General features: G+C 40.1%; 1 protein-coding gene and 1 long non-coding RNA gene across 2 annotated transcripts in view; one reads left to right on the top strand and one right to left on the bottom strand.

The window, feature by feature from the left end:
- The window catches only part of LOC121825841 (uncharacterized), a 31951-nt gene extending 26678 nt beyond the window's left edge, over positions 1–5273 (top strand). Inside the window, exon 3 of the long non-coding RNA XR_013048062.1 lies at positions 4565–5273. This is a non-coding gene — a long non-coding RNA (uncharacterized LOC121825841). The remainder of the gene's footprint in view (positions 1–4564) is intronic.
- The window catches only part of Magt1 (magnesium transporter 1), a 44544-nt gene that overhangs the window by 11806 nt on the left and 13567 nt on the right, over positions 1–19171 (bottom strand). The window contains exons 2-8 of the mRNA XM_006992605.4: positions 15975–16144; positions 12213–12330; positions 10257–10397; positions 9653–9793; positions 6010–6099; positions 5130–5193; positions 2799–2873 (exon numbers count right to left, since the gene is read on the bottom strand). Coding sequence (XP_006992667.1) covers positions 2799–2873; positions 5130–5193; positions 6010–6099; positions 9653–9793; positions 10257–10397; positions 12213–12330; positions 15975–16144 — 799 coding nt within the window. The remainder of the gene's footprint in view (positions 1–2798; positions 2874–5129; positions 5194–6009; positions 6100–9652; positions 9794–10256; positions 10398–12212; positions 12331–15974; positions 16145–19171) is intronic.

Below are 19171 nucleotides of genomic sequence, written 5' to 3'. Positions count from 1 at the left end.
GAGGAAGAAATGTAGGAGCCAGAGGAGTCAAGGACACCAGGAGAGCACGGCCTACAGACTTCAGCTAAACAGGAATCATAGGGGCTCACAGAGACCGAGGTGGCAATCAGGGAGCCTGCATGGGTCAGAACTAGGCACTCTGTATATATATTATGTTTGTTAGCTTGGTGCTTTTGTGGGACTCCTTACAGTGGGGATGGGGGTGTCTGACTCTTTTGCCTGCTCTTGGGACTTTTTCCTCCTCCTGAGTTGTCTCATCCAGCCTTGATATGAGGGTTTGTGCCCTATTCTTATTGTATCTTGCTGTGTTTGGTGTATATTCTTGGGAGGCTCGCTCTTTTCTGAAGGGAAACAGAGGAGAGTGGATATGGGGGAAAAGGGGAGGTGGGAGAGGTAATAGGAGGAATGGAGGGAGGGGAAACTGCAGCTGGGATGTATTAAAAACAAAAAATTAAAATATTAAAAACAAAAAACAAATCACAATTAGGCCATCAAGAAAAGTAAAAAAAAAGGTGCTTGCTGCCAAGCCTGACAAACTGAATTTGATCCCCAGGACCCACATAGCAGGAGAGGATGAATTCCTACAAGTTATCCTTTCACTTCATCATGCATGTTGTAGCACGCTCACACACATTCACATGCATGTATGTGTACACACAAACACACAAGAAATAAATAATAAATGAAAATACTTTAAAAATTAAATCTAGAAAATTAAAAAAATCAAGACATATTATATATTAAATGGTTAATATATATTCTTCTTGTAACATGAAGGATTTATTTTTATAATTTTTTGAGACAGGGTCTCACTATGTAGCAGTGAATGGCCTGGAAGTTGCTTTGTAGACCAAACTGGCCTCAAACTCACAGAGATGCACCTGTTTTCTGAGCACTGGGATTACAGGTATGCACCACCATGCTTGGCAAAAGTATCTGTCAAATCATTAGTCTAATATATTCATCTTTTTACAGAAAATAAAATATTAGGTCCACATGAAAATAAAAATATGAATGATTTTTATATTTTAACAAAATTCCAGAGATTATGCTAATTAGAAATTATATTGTAGGGATCTTTCAATGTGTGGATATTTGTTTGATGGAGGGTCTTATGTAATCTGAGGTGGCCTCAAACGTACCATGTAGCAAAGGATGGCCTTGAACTCCTTATTCCTTCTGCTTCCACCTCCCAAGCGCTTGAATTACAAGTGTGTCACCTTGTACATATTTTTTTGTTTTTGAGACAGGGTTTTGCTAGCCTAACCTGGCAGCAATCGTCTTGTCTCAGTCTGGCATGCTGGGATTATACCACCACACTGAACAATATGCAAATGTTCTAAAGCATAAAAAGTAGATGCTTCCAGGGGTCCAAGTTTTAGAATTACAGGTGTGTGCTGACACTCTCCACCTAATTTTTTTTTCCTGTCTGTCCTGGAACTTGCTATGTTCACCAGTGTGGCCTCAAACTTGCATCAATCTTACTTCTGCCTGCCAAGGGTTTAATTTTTAAAGTGAGTGTAAGATTCAGCTGGGCGGTGGTGGCGCACGCCTTTAATCCCAGCACTCGGGAGGCAGAGCCAGGCGGATCTCTGTGAGTTCGAGGCCAGTAAGCTCCAGGAAAGGCGCAAAGCTACACAGAGAAACCCTGTCTCGAAAAACCAAAAAAAAAAAAAAAAGATTCAAACACACACAGACACAGACAGACAGACAGACACAGACACACACACACACACACACACACACACTCCTTTTGTACTGTTGGTGACCTTGTCTGTGTAGGACAAGCACCCCACCACAGAGCTAGATCCCCAGGCCTGCCCAGTTTTTTCTGTTGTTTTGTTTTGGATATTGGGGATTGAATCTAGAGCCTAGTACATGCTAGGCAAGTACTCTACCACAGTTATATGCCTAGTCATCTTTTGACTGTTTTATTTTGAGACAGAGTCTTGCAGTCTGGCTTCCATCTCATTTTATAGAGCAGTTAGGCCTTGAACTTGTGATCCATCCTACCTCACACTCCTGAATGTATGGAATTATGGGCCAGTACCATCAAGTCTTGTTCCTACATACACAGTTTTTTAAATGTTTTTTTACAGACAGGGCTGGAGAAGTGGCTTAGTTGGTAAAGTACTTGCCTAGCACATACCAATCCCTGGGTTCAGTCCCCACCAAAGCACACAACCAGACACAATGGCATTATCTTTAATCCTAATACTTGGAAGGTGGAAATAGGAGGATCAGAAATTCAAGGTTAGCCAGTTTGAAACAGATCTAGGCTCTATGAGACCCTGTCTCAAAAAAATCAAGATGTTCTTGTGTTTTTTTGCTTTGTTTTGGTTTTGGTTTTTCAAGACAAGGTTTCTCTGTGTACCCCTGGCTATCCTGAAACTTGCTCTGCAGACTAGGCTGGCCTTGAACTCAAGAGATTCACTGCCTTTGCCTCCCAAGTGCTGGAATTAAAAGTGTGCATCAGCACCACCTGGCTACAAGGTGTTCTTATGAGTGGAAAGAGATGATGAACATGGAGGAGGCTGAGGCAGGAGGATTGCAAAGTCAAGGTCAGCTTGGCCACATAGCAGAGCTTATCTCAAAATAAACAAAAAAATTAACCAAAAAAAGTGGAAAGAAATAGATTGTATTAAAATTATTAGTTGTTTTTGGTGGAATAATATAGAACACTCTTCTTAGAAGTTTCAGTTTCTTTTTCATATTTTCTATAAAGGGAAAATTAACTAGAGAAGATTGTTTTTTCCTACATTAAAGGCAGAATTGGAACACTGTGCCCTGGGACTTACTCCTTCGCTTCCCAATGTCCAAGTCAGAGGTAGCAGCTTCACATAAAAGCACCATGCCTAAGGTAACTCCACCATCTTAGAAAAACTGGTTAAGGAGAATTCACGTAGCCACAAAAGACATGCCACTTTCCTATTCCCAGTTTCTCATGAAGAAAATTAAGATGACTATATATAAACCTTCAAGTCTTAATTTTAAAACAGTAACCAAAACTAATACTCTTATATTATACAATATTATTTACTATAAAGAATTAATTAAAAAGTAAGGTTGAGCCAGGTGGTGGTGGCACATGCTTTTAAATCTCAGCACTTGGGAGGCAGAGCCAGGTGGATCTCTGTGAGTTCGAGGCCAGCCTAGTCTACAGAGTGAGATCCAAGCACCAAAACTACACAGAGAAACCCTGTCTCAAAAAAAAAGGAAAAAAGAAAAAAAGAAAAAAAAATCCCATCTATGCTTGGCAGTGGTGATGCACGCCTTTAATCTCAGCACTCAGGAGGCAGAGGCAGAAGGATCTCTGTGAGTTGGAGGCCAGCCTGGTCTACAGAGCGAGTTCCAGTATAGTCAGAGCTATACAGTGAAACTCTGTCTCAAAAAAACAAAACAAAAGAAAAACAGCAACAACAACAAGAAAACACAAATCCCACCTATATATAAAATGAGCATTTGGAGCTGGCGAGATGGCTCAGTGGCTAAGAGCACTTGCTGTTCTTCCAGAGGTCCTGAGTTCAATTCCCAGCAACCACATGCTGACTCACAACTGTTTATAATGGGATCTGATGCCCTCTTCTGGCATGCAGGCATACATGCAGACAGAATACGCATACATTTAAAAAAAAAGTATAAAATGAGCTTTTGGGATATCATACCGTGAAATAAACTGCCTGAACACAGCAATTTTCCACCTTCATACACAAATACTAAGTAGTCACTGTTAGCACTTTATCATCTCTGAAAAGGACATACTTGAAATCCACACCATTTAAGACAATAGCAATTCACTTTTAATGGAAAATAATCTCAAAAACCTCTCAGATTTTCAACAATTAATATTCAGAGTACAAATTATGACTCAGCTAGACAATTTTGTCTTATTCTAATGAAAAGGGAAAATTCCTCATGTGGCATGACCTTATACTTAATCATTTTAGTAACAGTAACTGTATTAATCAAAATGGAAATACTACTACAAACAGTAAGCACATCACATAGTTGAATAATAAAATAAGCAGTATCAATGTTTAAAACAAAACCAGTATGTTCAAGGAGAACAGAGAACATCACCTGTACTTTACATTCCTAAGTTAATTATGGGCATGATGCACATTGTATGCTGCTGCATGCGGGTGTAATTACAGTGCTAAGAGAGAAACAGGTGTTCTGATGAGGCCCTATACCCCCCGACAATATTCAGCTCTGCCATCTTTTGCTTTCTCTTAAGTAGCCTCTTGTGAGGAGCACCTGTCCATTTTCCATGTTGATAATTAATTGATTGCTGTATATATGGGCGTGTGTGACACAGGTGTACTTGTGTCACAGAAGATATGTAGAGCTTAGAAGACAACTGACAGAAACTGGATCTTTCCTCCACCATGTCGGTCCTGGAGAACCAACTCAAGTTGTCAGGGTGGGCAGTAGGCAAGCTCTTTACTGCTTGGGCCTTCTCTCCAGCCCACTGCTGGGTTTGTTTTTGTTTTCAAGTTAAGTTACTCAGCCATGTCTCTTCTCCAGTATTTTTCCTTTTCTTACTGTGGCTCTTTATATCTAGGTTTTCTCTGAAGGATGCCAGGAATTGAACTCAGGGACTTATACATGCCAGGTAAGTGCTAAACCATTGAAGTATATCTCAGCCCCAATTATGCCTTTAGCCTATTAAAATAATGTTTCATTATATTTATTTTTGATATTTCTTATTTCTTTGAGACAGGGTTTCTCTGTGTAGCTCTGGGTGCCCTTGAACTCTCTCTGTAGCCCAGGCTGGCCTCGAACTCACAAAGATCCTTCTGCCTCTGCCTCCCAAGTGCTGAGATTAAAGGTGTGCACCACCACACCCGGCTTAATGTTTCATTTTAAATATTACCTAAGCCTCATCTTTCTTCTAAATCCATACATCAATGAACTAATCAACCTGGCTTGTCAGACTGAAGATTTGCCTCTCCTTAGTCTATAACTTACTGGGTCAAGAAGGAAGACATAAGCAATAGAATTTCCAAAGGGTCTTATGCCTACACTAGGACAGCAGCTCCAACCAAATCTGTACAGAGAGCATAAGAAAATTGTAAGAAAATAGGCAAATTAAAATCCAACACTAAAGACTTATCGTAAAAGGATACTGAACAGAAGAACAATGTGAGTTTCAGCTACAAACTGGGCCTGGCTGCTTCCATGGATATAGTTCTGGGAGAGGAAGACAAAATGGAATCTTTAAATTATACATTGAATTGTAGTGTCCTAACTCTAAAATATGATATGTTAAACCTTATAAAATTATCAATTCACTTGCTGTATATAAGCATGTACCATACTTTGTTAGGCTATTGAAAGCTATTTCTATATTATTTATTTACTTCTTTCATTGTATTTATACTATGTATAAAAATTAATAACAAAAATGTATGAGAAAAACAGTGTTTTTGTTTGTTTGTTTGTTTTGGTATTTTGAGACAGGGTTTCTCTGTGTTGTTTTGGTGCCTGTCCTGGATCTCACTCTGTAGACCAGGCTGGCCTCAAACTCACAGAGATCCACCTGCCTCTGCATCCCTGAGTGCTGATATTAAAGGTGTGTGCCACCACTGCCTGGCTGGATTTGGTTTATTGATGTAAATTTAAAGTTAATGTTTAAGAGCATAAAACTATGAGGTAAAACAATGTAAACATAACAACAGGGACCACATTTTTCCAATCAATTACCAAATCTGATAGTACCTACACAGTGCCTAAAAATGACAGATGTTCACAATACTTGATTAATTCTTGTATTTAGTTTGAGACTGACTTTCTTTCTTAGCCATCCTATTCAAAGAACTCAACAAATGGAATAAAGAACATCCCACTTTGGAGTACTGTGTGCTTTAATTGTAACTGGGGTTCCTTAACAGAGACTAAAGAATCAAAACTCTATCTAGTTCCTGTATATGCTGGCTCTGGCCTCACAGGGTAAACGTAATTACATTAACTTTGGTATAAAATGCAAAGAAATTCCCAACTTCTTACCACATGTCCTGTATGGGGATTCTTATGAGCATATGGCGGTCCTCTTATATGGTTCCACATTTGACCAGATGTCATAGCAAGTACAAAACACTAGGGAAAAAAAATGGAACATTTATGGTCCAGCTAGCCCAATTGACTAGATAAATAGGTACATGAAAATGTTTATCCATTTACGAAACATAAGACATTTTTACTTTTCAAATAAATTCTTTCTTTCTTTTTTTTTTTCTGAGACAGGGTTTCTCTGTGTAGTTTTGGTGCCTGTCCTGGAACTCACCCTGTAGCCCAGGCTGGCCTCGAACTTACAGAGCTCTACCTGGCTCTGCCTCCCGAGTGCTGGGATTAAATGTGTGGGCCACCACTGCCCGGCAACAATATACAAAATTTTAGGACCAGAGATATGGCTTTGCATATAAAGGTATTTGCCACAAATGCCTGACAATGTATTTCATCTCCAGGGGACCCACATATTGGAGGGTGATAAATGAACATGGGGACTTTTGAATTTGTACTAAATGCATTTTGTATTATGATATGGCCATAAGTCTATGGGGTGGGGTCTGAGAGTGGAATGTGGTAGTTTTGAATGAGAATGAACCCCTGTGGTGATTTCAATGAAAATGGCCCCCATAGCTCATAAGGAGTTGATGGGGATGAAATGTCTTTCTGTATGCTGCAAACATGTGTTCTCTGATTGGTTGATAAATAAAGCTGTTTGGTCTATGGGAAGGCAGCTTAGAGGCAGGTGGGAGATTCAAAGAGAGAGACAGGAAGAAGGCAGAGAGAGATGCCATCCTGCCACCCAAGAAGCAGCATGTAATGGGACACAGGTAAAGCCATGGAACATGTGGGGATACATAGATTAATAGTTATGGGCTAATTTAAGATAAAGAGCTAGCTAGCAAAAGGCTTTATCCATGGCCATGCAGTTGTAATTAATATAAACCTCTGTGTGTTTACTTGGGGGACACAAGTGGGAGAAATTTGTCAGGACAGGACACAAGAAATCTTCCAGCTACAGAGAGTGTCACTATTTGAAGGGATTAGAACATGTGGCCTTGTTGGAGGAAGTGTGTCACTTGGGGTAGGCTTTGAGGTTTCAGAAGCCCAAACCAGGCCTAGTGGCTCTCTCTCTTCCTGCTGCCTGCTGATTCAGATGTAGAACTCTCAGCTCCCTCCAGCACTATGTCTGCCTGTGTGCCACTATGCTTCTCGCCATGTTCATAATGGACGGAGCCTCTGAACTGCAAGCAAGCCCCAATTAAATGCTTTTCATTATAAGAGTTGCTGTGGTCTACTGCTTCACAGCAATAGAACACTGACTAAAACAGACCCATAAACTCTTGGTATCCAGTAGACAGAACTGTTGGGGAAGGATTTGGAGGTGTGGCCTTTTTGGAGGAGGGTGAGCTTTGAAGTTTAAAAGAGTTGTGTCATTCCCAGTGTACTTTATGCCTCCTGATTGTGGATAGAGATATGGGCTCTCAGCTGTTCCTTCACTCCACCATCATGAACTGTAGCTCTGCTTTCTTTTCTTTTCTTTTCTCTTTCTTTTTTTTACTTTTTTGGTTTTTTTTTTTCCCGAGACAGGATTTCTCTGTGTGGTTTTGGTGCCTATCCTGGATCTCGCTCTGTAGACCAGGCTGGCCTCGAATTCACAGAGATCTGCTTGGCTCTGCCTCCTGAGTGCTGGGATTAAAGGACGTGCACCATTGCCACCCAGCTCCCTGCTTTCTTTTATAAAGTTGCCCTGGTTAGGTGCAACAGAAAAGCAATCAAAACAATGACCTAAGTTCAATTTCCAGAATCCAAATAAAAAAGCTGAGGGCATGTGGCTGGAGAGATGGCTCAGCAGTTAAGAGCATTTGCTTCTCTTGCAAAGCAGTGGAGTTTGGTTCCCAGAACCTCCACCAGGCGGTTCACAACAACCTATTACTTCAAGGGATCCTGTGCCTTCTTCTGGCCTCCAGCCAACCTCGCTCAAATCAGTGAGACACCTTCTGAAAACAACAACAACAACCCCCAAGGTAGATGGATCCTGAGGAATAACACCTGGGGTTCACCTCTGGCCTCCACACACACCTACACAAACAAGCACCAACATGCACATTCACCAAAACAAAAATGGGGCTGAGGAGACAGCTCAGTGGGGAAATTGCCTGCTGTGAAAACAAGAGGACCTGAGTCTAAATCCCCAGCTCCCAAAGCCAGCCATGGCTGTACATCCTGGAGTCCTTGTGTTGAGAAACAGAGACAGGCAGATCCTGAGAGCTTTTTGGCCAGCTGGCCTAGCCCAAATGGGGAGCTTCAGGTTCAGTGCAAGATCCAGTCTAGCAAAATAAGGTGGAGCCAGGTGGTGGTGGTGACGGCAGCAGCACATGCCTTTAATCTCAGCACTCGAGAGGCAGAGGCAGGCAGATCTCTGTGAGTTCGAGGCCTGTTGTAGAATATTATTTTTTTCTTTCTTTTTTTTCAAAATCTATAGGGCATTTTCTTGATTAATGAATGATTTTTTTAAGATTTATTTATTTATTATGTATATAGTATTCTGCCTGCATATGTCCCTGCAGGCCAGAAGAGGGCACAAGATCTCATTACAAGTGGCTGTGAGCCACCATGTGGTTGCTGGGATTTGAACTCAGGACCTCTGGAAGAACAGTCGGTGCTCTTAACCACTGAGCCGTATCACCAGCCCAGAATATTATTTTAAGGTGTGTTACTTTTGTTTATGTTGCATTTGTTGCATGAAGTTGTGTTACTGTATCCGTCTAAACACCTGATGGTTTAATAAAGAGCTGAATGGTTACTAGCAAGGCAGGAGAACAGATAGGTGGGGCTGACAGGCAGAGAGAATAAATAGAGGGAAAAGAAAAGAAGTAGCCAGCCACCCAGCTACACAACCAGCAATGGAGTAAGAGCAAGATTTGCAGAAGTAAGAGAATGGGAAAAGGCCAGAAGTAAAAGGTAGCTGGGCTAATTTAAAGTTAAGAAAACTGGACAGCAACAAGCCAAGACAAGGCTGGGTGTTTATAAGTAATTGTAAGTCTCTCTGTGTGTGATTTGAGAGCTGGATGAAGGGCCCCCAAAAGAGAGAGCCAAAATAGGCCAGCCTGGTCTACAGAGTGAGTTCCATGACAGCCAGGGATACATAGAGAAACCCTGTCTCAGGAGGATTTTTAAAAAAGGCAGAGAACAATAGAGAATGACTCTGGTCATCCTTCTCCGGCCGATGCATGTGCAGTTGTATGTATGTACACAAACATATGTACACAAACATATTTATACACATACACACATACACACACACACACACACACACACACACACACACACACTACAAAAAAGCTATTTTTCACATAGATGAAAGCTAATAGAACCCAAGAAAAAGTTCTGGTTGCAGTATATGTGCTTGTAACTCAGCATTAGGGATATGGGGACAGGAGGATCTCTGGGGATCACTGGTGAACTCTGGGTTCACAGAGACCCCTATCTCAAAAAAAAGTAAGTTGAAGAAGGGACTGAGGAAGATACCCAATGTCAATCTGTGGCCTACACACAAAATAAAGAAAGAAAGAAAAAGAAAAAGGTAAAGAATACAGATTAGGTTCTTTTTCAATCAATTTTTCTCCTTCAGTTCACTTACCAAAGCTGCAAAAGCCCATCCAGTTTTATTAAAGAGGAATTCCATATTGCTTCTTCGCAGATACACAAGTCCACCAATAACAGCCAGAAGCAATCCCAGCATTAGGGGTCCAGCATAATTTGGAGGTCTAATTACTCTAATCTAATGGAAAGGAGAGAGAAAAACATTCTAAAATATAAAATTTATTTTCTATTAATAATAATGAAATGAAAGCACTCAAAAATGTATTTTCAGGTAAAAATACTATTTTTTTTTTACCATTTTACTCCAATCAAACAGTCTAAACTATATCCTAGAAACAACATGTTATAGGCAAAGTATTATTTCGGTTAATCAAGACACAATACCTTTTAGAATAAGAAATGTTTGTCAACACACACTTACGGTCAGGAAAATGGTTTCTAGTCTGAACTAAACAGGCTAAGACAAGGTATTTTATAATTTTACTCTTTATCAAGACAATGCTGTCAAATGCTACTTATGAAAGAACCGTCAAATTATTCCATCTCAGTAACATGAAGACAAAACCAGCTATGATCCCGTTTAGATTCAAAGACAGTAAAAAAAAAACAAAAACAACTTTTTGTAAAGGAGAGAAACTTACATTGACATCCGTTCTGTCAGCGATCCACCGGGCAATCTGCTCAGCTGAAAACCCTCGCACCTGCAACTCATACGTATCGGCCCTTTTGGGTTTTCCTTTTGGAGGAAAGTTGATGAAAGTTGGAGCAGAATTCATGTTTAGCTGAATAAAGAGTAGCCATGGAAACATAAGTTACCAAGAAAATAATCTTGATGGCAAATAATAAATTTAAAATTTAGAACTTTTTTAAGACAGGGTTTTGCTGTGTCATCCAGGCTGGCCTTGAACTTGCAATAATCCTCCTGTCTCTGCTTCCTGAGTGCTAGGATTAAAAACATGTACCACTATGCTTGGTAGAAATTTAGGATTTTCAATATATAAAGATCATGATCATATAGTTGAAATTTGTCTTAAGGGGAGTTATAGAGCAGGCTTTCGAACACAAGGCTACCTGTGACTGTAACAATTACATTTTATTATCCACATAGAAATTTCTAGGTAATGTACAATTTTCTCAACTTGAATAGGAAATTTCCCATACCAGTTATTTTAGATTGTTCAAAGATTCTATTAAAAAATTAAGTATGCATTCATGACACCTAAAATTATTTACATAGCTATAACAACCTCATGTTACTAAAATGGGAAGAGTTCAGGTTAAGGACTGTTTGAGCAATAAACTGAGTTCAAGACAAGCTTGAACAACTTAGTGAGACCCTGTCTTGAAATAAAACACCAGACATGGGGTCACACACCTGTAACCCCAGCACTGGGGAGACAGAGGCAGGTAGATCTTTGTGAGTTTGAAGATCAGTCTGGTTTACATAGCAAGTTCCAGGACAGCCACCTCCCAACTGCTAGGAGTATAGACACAAGTTACTGTCTCTGGCTTATTCTTTATATGTTTACAATAAAAATATGTATAAGTGGAATTCCCTGAAAAACAAATCCTTGAAGGACAACAACACCCTTCTGCCAAATAAGGTAATTATCTGGAAGGCAAGGCTGCATTCTGTGGCAGAGATGATCTTGGATTGACCATCTTGATGAACCGGAACTGAGACAATGATCAGATGACACCTTGACCTGGCTGTTTAATTACATACACTTCTTTCCCTGTGCGCCAATTCTTCTGTTTAAACTAGTACCAGTAGTGGGTGTCACTAATTATCTGTTCTTCCCACATTGAACAAATTCCTCTCTGCTTTTTACACACACACACACACCACACACAATTTGTGTGTTTGAGTGTGTATGTGTGTAAGTTTTTAGGTAGGGTAATGAACACCTACAGTTCCAACACTTGGGAGATGGAGGAGGAAGGATTGGAAGTTTGTATCCAGCCTATGTTACACAGACCATGCCACACAACAACAAACTTAAAAGTGTGTGGATGTTGCTTACTGCCCATTTTACTTAGTAGGTTGGCATTGGTTACTACCTTTTTTTTTTTTTTGGTTTTTCGAGACAGGGTTTCTCTGTGTATCTTTGCGCCTTTACTGGAACCAGGCTGGCCTCGAACTCACAGAGATCCGCCTGCCTCTGCTTCCCAAGTGCTGGGATTAAAGGTGTGCGCCACTGGTTACTACTTTTGATTAGTCAAATTTTGCTTTTAGTTCACTAACTACTCTTCCTTTTATATTAAAGTATTCCTATTTAACCTAACAATATTTTTAGATTTATTTATTCTATGTGTATTAGTGTTTTGCTTGCATGTATGAATGTGTACCACATGTATGCCTGGTGCCCGTAGAAGATAGAAGGTTATCAGATCTGCTGGAACTGGAGTTATGGATGGATCTGAACTGCCATGTAGGTTCTGGCAACCAAACCCAGGTCCTCTGCAAGAGGAACAAGTGCTCTTAACTAAGTAACCATCCCTCCAGCCCTGTTGTTTAACTTCTTGTAATCACCAAAATGGTTGTTTGCTTTATCCATACTTTATTCCTGTACAAAAGAAGAAACCAAACATCTTACCATTTGAAATACATCAGAACCTTCATCAAAATCCACCATGGCAAAAAATATCCTGTTGGTAAATGCACTGGAGTATCGCCAAGAGTTTGCCAGAATCTGGAATTCTTCATCAGCTTGCCTGAATGGAATCAGATTGGTGGGGAATAAAACAAAAAAAAATATATGAAACAATTTAAAAATCAACCCAGCTTATCAGCAGTAAAACAAAACCTAATTAAGTAATAGCAATTTTTGTTGTTTTTTTCAAGACAGGGTTTCTCTGTGTAGTCCTTGCTGTCCTGGAACTCACTCTATAGACCAGGCTGGCCTCGAACTCAGAAATTCACCTGCCTTTGCCTCCTGAATCCTGGGATTAAAGGCATGTACCACAACTGCCAAGCATAATGGCAATTTTTAGTGAAAGAAATATTAAAAATTATTGGCAAGCCAGGTGGTGGTGGCAGTGCATGCCTTTAATCCCAGAACTCAGAGGCAGAGGCAAGCAGATCTCTGAGTTCAAGGCCAGCCTGATCTACAGATTGAGATCCAGGACACCCAGGGCTGTTACACAGTTAGAAACCCTGTCTCGGAAAAAAAATGTTATTGGCAAGTAAGTCAGGTATAGTTGATAAGGTTAGAACACACTTTGTCTACGTATAAAAGGAGCCTTATATCTAAGTGTTGGAGATCTCATTAGAAATTAGTAATTACATTTCATGCTATATACCTTTATATGGTTTATTTTTGAATCCCAAAATAATGTTTTCTTTTTTTTAGGTTCATTTGTTTATTTAATGTGCACTGGTGTTTTGCCTGTATATATTCTGTGTGAGGGTATTAGATCCCTTTGGAACTGGAGTTACAGACAGTTGTGAGCTGCCATGTGGTGCTGGGAATTGAACTACTAAGCCATCTCTCCAGCCCCCAAAACAAGTTTTTAAAAATTTCTTTTTAACAGAGGTTCTGAGTTAAAGTCCCAGCAACCACATGGTGGCTCCCAACCATCTGTAATGAGAACTGGCGCCCTCTTCTGGCATGCAGCCAGAACACAGTATATATAAATACATCTAAAAAAATTCTTTTCAAGAAGGGGTCTTACTATGTAGTCCTGGCTATTCTGGAACTCATTCTGTAGGCTGGCCTTGAACTTACAGAGATCTGCCCGTTTCTGTCTCCCGAGTGCTGGGATTAAAGGCATTCACCACTACAGCCAGGCTGCAAAACATTTTTGGCAGTCACTGAAAAAACAAACCCAGCTAATATCCTCTATAAGTTGTGGGGGCTTTCCCCTTTAGTGCTTTTTCCCCCTCGAGACAGGGTTTTTTTGTATAGCTCTGGCTGTCCTGGGACTAAAGGATTCATTTATGTGTGTCTGTGTGGGGGTGCCAGTGCCCACTGAGGCCAGAGGCATCAGATCCACCTGAAACTGGAGTTACAGGTAGGTTGTGAGCTGCACAACATGGGTTCCTGGGACTGAAATTGGGTCCTCCGCAAGAGTAATCATGGGCTCTACCAGCTGCGTTCTCTCTCCAGCCAATGTGCTGCTTTCACTTTTGTTTTTTGTTTTGCAAACAGGGTCTTGCTAAGTTGCTCAGCCTAGACTCACACTACTGCTCTCAAATGCTCCTTCTGTTTCAGACAACTCAGCAGGAAGGATTATGGGCATATATGACCATACACCGTGTCCACATATTTTTTTGGTTTTGGTGCTGAGGATGGAATCCAGGGTCCCACACATTCTAGGCAGGAATCTAACACTGATCTATACCCCAAACTGTCACAATTTTGAGACCCTAAATCATCAGGCAAAGAAGATCTAACAGCCTGTCTAAAAAATCTAAAGCAGGTAGCCAGACAGACCCATTGGCACAGGCCTGTAATCCCAGCTTCGCTCAGGAGGCGAAGAAGGGAGGACTGCTAACGTTAAAGCCTGCCTGCTGTTACAGCAGGTTTCGGGACAGCCAGGGCTCCACAGCCAGACCCTGTCTACGATTTACAAATACAACCTGGAGGCTGAGGAGATGACTCAGTCAAGTGCTTGCCTGGAAAGTATAAAGACATGAGTTCATTTCCCAGGAGCCATGTTTAAAAAGCAAGGGTGGTGGTGCGTTCTTGTAACTGCAGTACTTGGGAAGCAGACACAAGTGGATCCCTTGGGCTGGCTGGTTAGCTAGCCCAGCCGAACCAGTGTGCTCCAGGCAGAGGAGAGACCCTGCTTCAAAGGAGGTAGACAGCACTTCTGAAGATGACACCAAACACTGGCCTCTACCCTCCGGTGCACACATATGAACACAAGTGCAAACCTTCACACATACTCTGAAGCACATATACTATTTGCTAAGTAAAAATACAATCAGATGAGTTATTATGGTAAGTGACAAGAAAAATCTAGGAACTTGAGATGAACTGAAGCCTTGAGTTATCCTTGAATTTTCCTCTTATGTTTTCATTTTAAAGATCTGTTTATTTATGTGTTTTCCCCATATATACCTTTTCAATCCTTTGGGGTTAAGTCTAAGTAACATAAATGCATAAACTTATAACTATTTATCGAAGAAAGTTTTGGGGTTCTAGTGTTGCTGTTTTATTTTTTAATTCTTATTCTGCTAGAAAATATTTTTTTTGTTTTGTTTTTCAAGACAGAGTTTCTCTGGGTAACAGCTCTGACTGTCCTGGAACTCACTTTGTAAACCAGGATGGCCTGGATTCACCTGCCTCTGCCTCCCAAGTGCTAGGATTAAAGGGATGTGCCACCACCGCCCAACTAGAAAACATTTTTTCCAACTGTGATAAACTTTTAACTCCATCCTCTTCTGTTTTGTATGTATTTTAGTGCTGGAGATTAAACCCAGAGCCTATTTCAATTTGACATGCACAAATCTATTCTCTAGCTACATTTTGTATATTTTGTTCAGTATCCCAAACATTCTTCAACCGAATAAAAGTAAATCTTTCTGAGTGTCAGAAATATAAAATAAAATCTCAAAAGGAAAAAAAAACTGTGAAATTGAAAGCACTTATAAACCCTTTCTTTTGCAGCACTGGGGACTGAATCCAGGACTTCTAATGCTAGGTAAGTGTTCTACCCTGATATCCTGAGCTAGATCCTCAGCCTGAAACTACTCATAACATGGGGCCGGAAGATACTCAGTGGGTGGAAGTACTTGCCATGTAAGCTTGTTGATTTGTGTTTTATCCCTGGAATCTATGGTGGAAAGACAGAATTGACTTCTGAAAGTTGTTCTCGTCTCCACATGTGCACAGTGGTATGAATGCACTCACTCACACATGTGTACACATATGTAACATATGCAACTAGCATAGAAATTGGTTATCAATTCAAATGGTAGTTCTTTGATTTTTAAATAATTCATGATAGCTACAATATTTTATTCTTTCTCCACTACCAATATGCACAACCAAGACTGATTATAAAACAGAATTATTGGGGGCTGGAGAGATGGTTCAGTGATTAAGAGCACTGGCTGCTCTTCTAGAGGTCTTGAATTCAATTCTTAGCAATCACACCGTGGCTCACAATTATCTGTAATGGGATCTGAGTCCCTCTTCTGGCATGAATGAAGACAGAACACTCATATACATAAAATACATAAAAAATAAATCTTTAAAAAAAAACAGTAGTATTGTCTGTTATTATTTACCCCTTGAGTAAGGTATACACTTTGCTAACAAACTCACTACACAAATTTGACTCTTCTGAGATAGAAAAATAGTTAAAAACCAAAAAGTTATTAAATTTCAAATGGAGATGAAAGATCATACTTGCACACGACACACTGTCTATGAAGTTGGAGAGCAGTGAACATGACAATAACAGAGTAATTTCTTGGTGGAGCTTTAACAAGGCGACGGAACTTGTCTCCATTCATTCTTATGACAGGTCTTTTGTTGGTCCATTCCATCAGCTGACTAACCTTCTCAGACAACACCATCTACAAAAGACAGAATGGGATTTTGTGACTATACTCAACTTGACATTTAGAGTTGGGTTTAGCAGGTCTTGTTTATAACTGCAGCTACCCAGAAAGTTAAAATAAGAGGATCTCCTGAGCCCAACAGCCCAACACCATGGTGGGCAACACAGTAAGACGCCAACCTCAAATATCAAGAATAACAATAAAAACCACAAAGAGGTGTGGTGACATATGCCTATTATCCCAGCACTCAGGAGGTAAAGGCAAGTTTCTAAGTTTGAGGCTAACCTACAATTCCTACCAAAACAGTATCTAAAAAACAACAACAAAAGAAAAAAATAAATAAACATCTGGGCACACTCCTTTACTTATTTATTCTTAGCACTTTAAGAGCAGAGACAGGTGGATCTCTGTGGGTTCGAGGCCAGATCTGGTCTACAGTAGTGAGAAACCTTGTTTCAGAAAGAAGTGTTTGGGAAGGGGGGAGTCCGCAGCAGCAGCAGCAAAAAATACAATAAAACCAAAAAATTCCTTTAGGACTGACAACCTCAGTTTGATCCCAGGAATCTAAGGTAAAAGGAGAGAACCAATTAGAACTTGTCCTCTGACCTCCACACATGTGCTGTGGTGCATGCAAACTTGCACAATAAAATAAGTAAGTACATGTTAAAAAGTTACTTTAGCAAAGCAACTTTCTTTGTGTGTGTGTGAGGGGGCGGTTTGAGACAGGGTTTCTCTGTATAACAGCCTTGGCTGTCCTGGAACTCACTATGTAGACCAGGTTGGTCTTGAACTCACAGAGATCTGCCTCTGCCTTCCAAGTGCTGGGATTAAAGGCATTCACCACTAGCTTGCAAAGTAACTTTCTTAAATCAAGCCCACCAAGCACAGGTACACAGAATATATGAATCCCAGGGGATGGAGTGGTGGCTCACAACTTCCTGTGACTCCAATGCCCTCTGGCCTCTTTAGATGTCTGCACACATGTGATGAACATATGAACTCATGCAGATACAGAAACATAGAAGTAAAAATAAACTAATTAATCTTTTTAAAAAAGAAAATATAGCCAAGCAGTGGTGGCACACGCCTTACCAGCACTCGGGAGGCAGAGGCAGGTGGATCTCTGTAAGTTCGAGGCCAACCTGGTCTACAGAGCAAGATTCAGGACAGGCACCAAAACTACACAGAGAAACCCTACAAAAAAATTTTAGGAGCTGTACCTGATACTTTTTTTTCTTTTGAGATAAGATGTTATCTGGCAGCTCAGATGGGCCAGAAACTCAAAATTCTTATGCCTTAGCCACCTGAGTACCAAGATTACATGGTAAGCCATCACAACTGACTCAAATAGTCTTTCTTAAAAATTATCCTTAAAGTTTAGTATTTTATAAGATTTAAGCTGTAGGTGGTGGTACAGGAGAAAGAGGATCAAGAGTTCAAGGTCAGCCTCACCTACATAGAGTTCCAGGCCAACCTGGTTTACATGAGACACCATCTTTTTTTTAAAGATTTATTTATTTATTTATTTATTATTTTTTATTTATTTATTTATTATGTATACAGCATATATGACTGCAGGCCAGAAGAGGGCACCAGATCTCATTATGGATGGTTGTGAGCCGCCATGTGGTTGCTGGGAATTGAACTCAGGACTTCTGGAAGAGCAGTCAGTGCTCTTAACCTCTGAGCATCTCTCCAGCCCAGAGACACCATCTTAAAAACACCAAAATATTTAAGCAAACATTATACTTGAAAGTACATTACTTACTATTAGTAATACATAAAATAATATAAAATCATAAAACCTTCAGTTTCTCAAAGATTCCAAAGAATGATGAACTGAACACTGGTATATGTTTTGTGGGGTTTTTTCCTCCCCGAAACAGAGTTTCTCTGTGTAACAGCTCTGGCTGTCCTGAAGGTTTCTGAAACAGGGTTTCATATAGTCCAGACTGGCCTCAAACTTGAGATGATTCCTCTGCCTCAGTCTCCTGAGTTTTAGGATTACAAGTATGAACTACTCTGCAAATCCAGCGAATAGCATTTTCAACAAATTATGCTTGCATAAATGAAAACCTCAAAGATATGAAACTCTAAAACACTTTATTTAGGGACTGGGAATTTAGGTGAGATGGCCGGGTGTTTTCCCAGCATGCACAAGGCTCTGGGTTCTCTCCCCGACACTACATAAATCAGGTATGGTGTTGCATGCTTATAATTCCAACACTTGAAAGGTAGAAGCAGGAGGATCAGGTGTTCAAGGCCACCCTTGGAGGCCACTCTGGGCTATATAAAAACAAAAGAGAACTCAATACTACTATATACCCTTTACTAAAATAAAATACAATAATGACAGTGAATCCTAGAGAGGATGTGGAAGAAGGTCTTTCATACACTGCTGGTAGAGAAGGTACTATGATAAGGCCTATTGCAGCTTCTTTTAATATTTCATTATTCAATAAAGCTCGGGAGTCAAATAACAGGGGATAAACCTGACTGATTCATGGAATGAGTGACGGAGCAAAGATCACTTCATCCCCTTCTCCACCCTTCCAATCAAAAAGACCAAGCATCTCTTTAGCCTCTCTTTATTCTCTGCATCCTTCTCTCTCCTCTGAGTTGGCCAGAAAACTCTATGGTCCACTCCATGGGTGGTCTTGGAGTGAAAACAAACAAATCTCCCCTGCAACATTTCCCCCTTTTTCTCTAAATAAAAAGGAAAGGTTTTTAACTTCAACATAGTGAAACTATATGCAATAAGAACAAAAAGGTATTAGTTTTAACAAAATGAAACTATATTAAATAAGAACAACTATCAAGTAAGAAACACATTCACAATGTCCAGTCCATTAGTATTTGGCAAATTCAGAGAAAATACTTCATTATCTATCCTATCTTGCTGAGTCCAAAGTTTTGTATCTAATTTACTTTCTATCCTAACTAAGGAAAACTGTAACTATAACTATCTAATCTTTAACCCCATCAGAGACTTGGGAAGGAATTGCAGAGCAAGAAACTTCCAAAACTATAGAGACAACAGAG

The sequence above is a fragment of the Peromyscus maniculatus genome, chromosome X (genome assembly GCF_049852395.1).
Source record: "Peromyscus maniculatus bairdii isolate BWxNUB_F1_BW_parent chromosome X, HU_Pman_BW_mat_3.1, whole genome shotgun sequence".
NCBI lineage: Eukaryota > Metazoa > Chordata > Mammalia > Rodentia > Cricetidae > Peromyscus > Peromyscus maniculatus.
The sequence above is the reverse complement of the archived record's forward strand: the minus strand, read 5'-3'. Positions and strand labels throughout refer to the sequence as shown.